The sequence below is a fragment of the Olea europaea genome, chromosome 2 (assembly GCF_002742605.1).
Source record: "Olea europaea var. sylvestris chromosome 2, O_europaea_v1, whole genome shotgun sequence".
NCBI classification, from domain to species: domain Eukaryota; kingdom Viridiplantae; phylum Streptophyta; class Magnoliopsida; order Lamiales; family Oleaceae; genus Olea; species Olea europaea.
The window spans coordinates 16,260,959-16,267,382 of record NC_036238.1 but is presented as its reverse complement, the minus strand read 5'-3'; the positions used below and the strand labels follow the sequence as shown (position 1 = coordinate 16,267,382).

Here is a 6,424-nt window from a genome sequence, read left to right as displayed (position 1 = left end):
TTTAAAAATGTTTGCGAGTAACATTATTTTATTGAAAAATGTGTGTTTGAAAAGAAAAGAGAGAAAAATAAATTTTAAAAATAATGAATATCAAATAAAGGCTTAGTAAGATCATGAAAAACTCTCGACAACAAACTTCAAAAAATCAGTCTCAACTACTCAAGAAGTACATTTACCGCATCTAGAGAGTAACAACCCTCCCCTCCTCTACAGGGAATGTGTGTTGGGTTTGATTAGATAAGAATTATACTAGACGTACATGGCCCTTGTCCGTCCAGGGTGGACACGTCTCCTCTATAGGTTGGGGGTTAGTCCCCCTGCCGTCTAGCATGGTTGATTAGACACACTCACCATCCGTGCATTGTTTCAACTAGTTAAAAATAAGTATAACTAAACTATTTTACAATTCTCTCTTTCTCGTTCGGTTAAAATTTTGATCGATGAGTTTAATTAGCTTAATTTAGGGTTGTGTGACAGTTTTTTTATAAAATAAAAAATAGCAGATTTTGATAAAATAAAATTATGCAATTAAGGGTTGAAAAGTTGACAATTCTTACAACCCTTGCACTTTTGAACCGTTAACAAACGAGTAATGATATTCAAAGTCGCTCACTACGGTAGTCGCCATACGTGGCATACACATGACAGATGAATATTTGATACATTAATGTGATAGTTTTTTTATTCATTAATACATCAAATAATCACCTGCCATGTATATGCCACGTAGGGCTACTGCCGCAGTGAGCGACTACAAATAACATTATTCTTAACAATAAGGATATGTTCTTGTATGAACACACGTACACACTAGTACTTGATTCCAAGATAATGTGCAAAATAGTTTATTAAAAACGTCAAGTGTTGCTATATATATGTCCAAAATCAGGTGCAATAATTCAATAAAGATGATAAAATTCCTCGTCCTGCATTGCCTCGCAACCATGCTCCCGAATGTAGCAAGGAATTTGTGTCCCGAAACTATAAATTGTAAAAGTACGGTGAATATGATCACACCATAAATTCGTCGAACCCAACCCGAATCTTCTATTTCATTCATATTATTATTTTTATTACTTGTTTAAATAAAAAAAATAACATTAACAATAAATTAATAAGTAAAAAAGAATTTTTTAATCATCAACCCACCTACAAAGTACTTGGTTAAAGAGAAACACAGTGCACACTTCTCCTTTTTGAAGTCTACAACAAATAATCATAAGCCCACAAGTAAAAGTTGCAAGACCAATAAGATCATTTTCTAAATGCAACACAGATTCTGAAAGCAAATAACCACAACATCCTTCGCCAAAAAAAAAAAAAAAAAAACGATTATACAGAGATGGAGACGGATGTGGAGTGTATGAGGTCAGTTGTATAAACCACACAAAGAACTAAAAGGAAAGCATCAGAACTTCAACCATGTATACAAACGCAAAATAAAATAGCTGTTGATAAGAAGCCGAGGCTGAAACACAGTTTGTGTCTCACTCCAGCAGCCGTCTGTGTTTACACCAGGCAATTGCAATCACATAAAGGAAAACACTACCAGCCGTACCTCCCCCGACCGTCCAAAGGAATTCTGGCATCCCGGCTATGTTGGGATTAAACAACTCAATTTTTATGTTCATACCAAAAATCCCAGCCAAAACCACAAAAGCACTCACCACTAGGGTTGCCGTTGTTAACATAACCCCCATTTGTAAGAGATGGTTTTGCTTGTCGTCCAACATAATGTTGATATAATCTTCCGTGTCATCTACGTACTCCCTCAGCTTCCAATAGCATCCAAGGGATAAAATGTCAGTATATGTATTAACCAGCAGAAGTAAAGAAGACAAATGAGTGTTTGCAAGCAGTACGCAACAAGTAGAAACTACAATTAACAAGTTTTTAGCATCTTTTACATCTTTCATACAGTCCACTCTAATGCTATCCAATCTTTCTTGCCAAACATGCCATAAATGTTAGTAGTGCAGTTTTTAGTTTCATAAAGTCAAAATAACCCATATAGCACTAAGCTTTGATGGGACCAAATTTCTCCTATAGAAGCATCTAGATTACAGCACAGCATAAGACCATAAAGACAATGTGGGAACAAAATATCGTAATTGCATTTTAAAGTTTGTGAAGACCAAACTTCGTATCAAATAAAAACGTATTTCAAAGGTAACCACTTTTGTATCAAATGAAAAGGTATTTCAAAGGTGCAATAGGACTTTTTCTGCTCCTTTCAACTTTCTTCTGTCCGTATCGGGAAGGAGCAAACATAAATGCTTATAGAGAACAAAATACCAGGTTCGTCACACAACAGCAGTATCACGAGGTTCAAAATATAAAGAATATGCAGCAAAAACTTTGCAGACGTATTCTGTGCAGTAAGTGCAAAGTATGTCCATGTAATATCCCTTTGTAAACACAGTATGGGTAGCAATCTTGGAAATCCGAGACTTCTTCAATCAAATGACTATTAATCACTACAATATCAATAGATCATCCACGATAGTACTAAAAACCAAATTAAGCAAAAAGCATTATATATTAATACACCAAAGAAATCCTTTATGAAAAGAAAAATATATGTTAAATTAACACTTTGAAGCTCAAAAAGAAATCAAATCAATTTAAAGTTCTTCAAGCATAAAGATAAGTTACGTACAGTGGATAATTTATTCAGTGTACCATCAATCTGCACAAAATATGCTTCCAAGAGCATTTCAAGCTCTTCTACGTCAAGGTGCTTGCTTATAGCACTGTGTGTACTGGTATGGGTCCCATGACTGTTTCTGCTAGGAGCAACAGGACCTCCAAAGAACTGTTCCTGGCAGTTGTCAATCTGCTTAAGATCACCACCAGAAATAAATGAACTCCCATTACCTTCCATTGATATTTCAGCAGTAACCCTGAATTGTTACAAGAATGGAGTTGTAACATGCACTTTAGCAGTAAAGATTATGGTAATAACTGTCGAATCACCTCATATAAAAACTAAATTTGTAAGAGAGTGGTCAAACTTTTTTCTTTTGAAGGTGAGAGAGGGGTCAAAATTGCTTATTTAGACCGTCTTCAATATGCCCCCTCATGGGCAGACAAGATTCACTTTTTACCACAGGGCTGAAATGTGTATAAAAGTGTGGCAATGAGACTGATAGGGTTCTAGCGGTAAAGAAAATAATGACACGAAATAGTAAAATGAACCTTGGCTGAATTGCAGAAAAATTACAAAGAAAGTAAAGAACAATTAGCCATTCGAGAGGGCTATAACTCTCCTCAAGGTTTCCCTTCCACTCACTCAATAATTGCCCCCTTCTACTCCCTCACCTATTACATTTATACTACTACTTCCACCCTTATTCCCCAAATTATCCCTGATAACTAACTGGATTGGAACACTCTAGAATATGGAGTAACAAACTTGCATGACTAATTGGGAGGTCTATCAGAGACTTGAACAGAAGTCTTTTGCCTACCCTAATACCATGTTCAACCTCCTAATAACCTGAAAGCTTAATTTTTAGATGAGGTGGCTCACAATTAACCAGAAATAAATTATACCCTAATACCATGTTGAACCACCTAATAACCTGAAAGCTTAATTTTTAGATGAGGTGGCTCACTATTAACCAGAAATAAATTATATGATTTAGTCGAAACAGAGAAGCTTTCACGTGCCTGTCATCCATTTCAGACTGAACAACTTCATCCATGTCATCTTGCTCATTTAAAGAAGCAGCAGAAGAACTTTCAAGCTGCTGTTCTGCAAGCTTTTCAGTCAAATACATCTCTGCCATATCTTCGTCATCATCGAGCAAATGCTCTAATTCATCTCTTACCTGAAAAATTATGTAAGAATTACCAGATGAAGGGTAATAGAAAAAAGTAGCTAATACATGACCACAATTATAAGAAAGTACCTAGAAATTATCAAGACAATAATGTTGAAAAATATGATTTTGCTTAAAAAAAGCAAAAACCTATGCCATATGCACCATTTTTATGTAAGTACATGTATACATGAAATCTAGCGCTCAAGGAATGGAACAGTGCTAAAATTTACGAAAATCTTAAAGGACCAGTAGTAGAAGCATTTTTACTCCAAGCGATTAGTAACACCAATCTGTCAGAAAAGAATTGATAAAGAAAAAGCCCCAAGTATGAAAACTGCATTGTATTTGTATTATTATTGCCCCTTGGGCAAAATTTATATGAATATAACGACCAAAAAAATAAAATATTATATAATCTCAATTTCAGTCAACAATTGGTCGTCTCATAATATATCAACCCAAAGGTCACTTCTATATGATACATTGTATCGAATTCCTTATATAAATTCAAGCAAAAGAAAAAAGAACAAAACAAAAGCTAATGAAAACCTCTTCACCATTTAGGTACATATCTAAAAGTCATTAATCTTCGTAAGTGTTACACATCATAATATGCAGTTGTAATTGATCAGAGAAAAATCAAGCCAAACAATCAAAGATAACAATTAACTGAGCATGAATTCAGCAATTAAAGAAAACTCTAAACAAGTAACATCTCATGTTTTATCACAGAAGACAAATTAAAGTTAATCAGAGTTTAGTTTCAAAGTCAGATAGGCAGTAGAAGTAGACAATTTGTAATGGGATTACACAAAACTCATCAACCCAACCTTTTGAACTCGTCCGGTTATTGCAACCAAGCGACTTTTAATTTGTCGTACACGTTCCAAATTGAGAGTACTAATTTTTGAAGTCAGCCTATCCAATGCAGGATGAGCTTCCTGCTCCAATGTCCTTGCCTAGCTTGAAATCAGGGCAAAAACATTTAAAATAAACCAAAAAAGCAAAGGAGGCAACAAATTGTATTTTCTTAAAAGATGGAGCAGTATAAGAATTCTTTACTTCACTATCCAAACAACTGCAAGCAGCTTCAAGGCATGCCTCTAAAGCAACAAACTCAAATGGAAGAATCTTCAATCCGTCTCGATTCTCCACTACCAGTTGCTTCTCATCGGCCTTCCTCTCCCCATCATTATTTGAGAAACTCCTGGAATAATTTGGAGGACTAACTTCTCTTGATTGTAGCTCTCCCAAATCATATAAATTTGCCCAGTCCGAATTCTCGCAATTGGTTCCAGCTTCCTTAATTTCCATCACTCCAAATGATCAGATAAATGTGAAACTAAGAACATGCACCAAATGAGTTCATGTAGATAAGGAAAACTCGTCAAATTGATTAAATTTCATAATTTGGGTAACAAATATCAATTTAAGAGATTCAGAGAAGAATCAAGTTGATTGGTTGAATTGCAAGCACTAGTGGAGCACAAACTTATCCTTCCTTGTTAAATAGAAGATAATAGATAAAAATTAGTAAGAACGCCCACGATATCAAGTATTATTCATCTTCTAGTACTAATATGAAATAACACAATAAAATCGAAAAAGTCAAGATTCTGCGTCATGTTATTCTTTTAAGTACACTATCATACCAACGAAAAAAAGGATCAAATTTTTGCCTTTGTTTTTAACCTAAAATCTAATAATCAACAATCAAAAACTTATAATTTTCACATAAACTCTTCAAAATCAAAGTATATATGCGTGTATATGATGAGATGGTGGGAAACCTGAGCCTTGATGGCCTGATGATGGCGAAAAATTCTTCTCTGAAGCTCTTCAACGAAAGGGGAGACTGAGGGATCTCTTGAATTCAGCAGGAGCACCTCTTGGGCCGTGATGATTGCCTTTATGTGCTCCAAATTGATAACAATTGCCCGCTCTCGACCCAGAACGGTAGAGGGATAGGAGAGGAGCGGGTCCAAGATCCGGAGATCGCGAGCAGGGAGTCCCGTCCTCTTCATGATGGCGTGTTTTCCGGCCTCCACCACCTGGGCTTGTCCAGTCGACTCCAAAAGCAACCAGGGCTTCACCCCGGCGGCCTTCTTTCGGAGCCCTCCTCCGATGCTTACACCTAAGCCGCCAGGAACCGCGTTGGTGGTTGTTGGGCGAAGGAGGGGCTCTCCGGTGCCTTCCTCGTCGGCCACCGCCGGTGGAGCCGTGTGGTTTGGTGGGGGAGGGGGCGGGGCCCTCATGGTTTATGGGTTTCTTTGTCGCTGTTTTCGCTCTGTTGACTATTTTGTGTGGGGGACTATGTAATATAATCGAACCTTTCATTCAAATATACGTCAACAACTGAATGATTACCATATTACATTATAGACATTATTATGTATAATATTTATGTACAAGTAAAATTTTTCATATAAGTATAAAATTTTTTTAGTTATTCTATACATGAAAATCCTACTTGGTGTGACGTCAATATCGATATCTACCCTCTCACGTGATGTGCGTGTATCATCCCCCATCACCACAATATAGAAGAGACTAACAAAAGTAGTTCATGCAAGACGGTGTCAATATTTTCTATCATC

At 36.3% G+C, this 6,424-nt stretch overlaps 1 protein-coding gene across 1 annotated transcript; it reads right to left on the bottom strand.

The window, feature by feature from the left end:
* Window positions 1–1,219: 1,219 nt before the first annotated feature.
* LOC111412426 (magnesium transporter MRS2-3-like) lies at window positions 1,220–6,150 on the bottom strand. The gene is made up of 6 exons (XM_023043354.1): window positions 5,618–6,150; window positions 4,890–5,129; window positions 4,658–4,786; window positions 3,673–3,833; window positions 2,660–2,903; window positions 1,220–1,775 (listed from the first exon to the last, which is right to left on the bottom strand). The coding sequence occupies exons 1-6, from the start codon at window positions 6,080–6,082 to the stop codon at window positions 1,488–1,490; spliced, it is 1,527 nt and encodes a 508-aa protein (XP_022899122.1). The 5' UTR covers window positions 6,083–6,150; the 3' UTR covers window positions 1,220–1,487.
* Window positions 6,151–6,424: the final 274 nt, after the last annotated feature.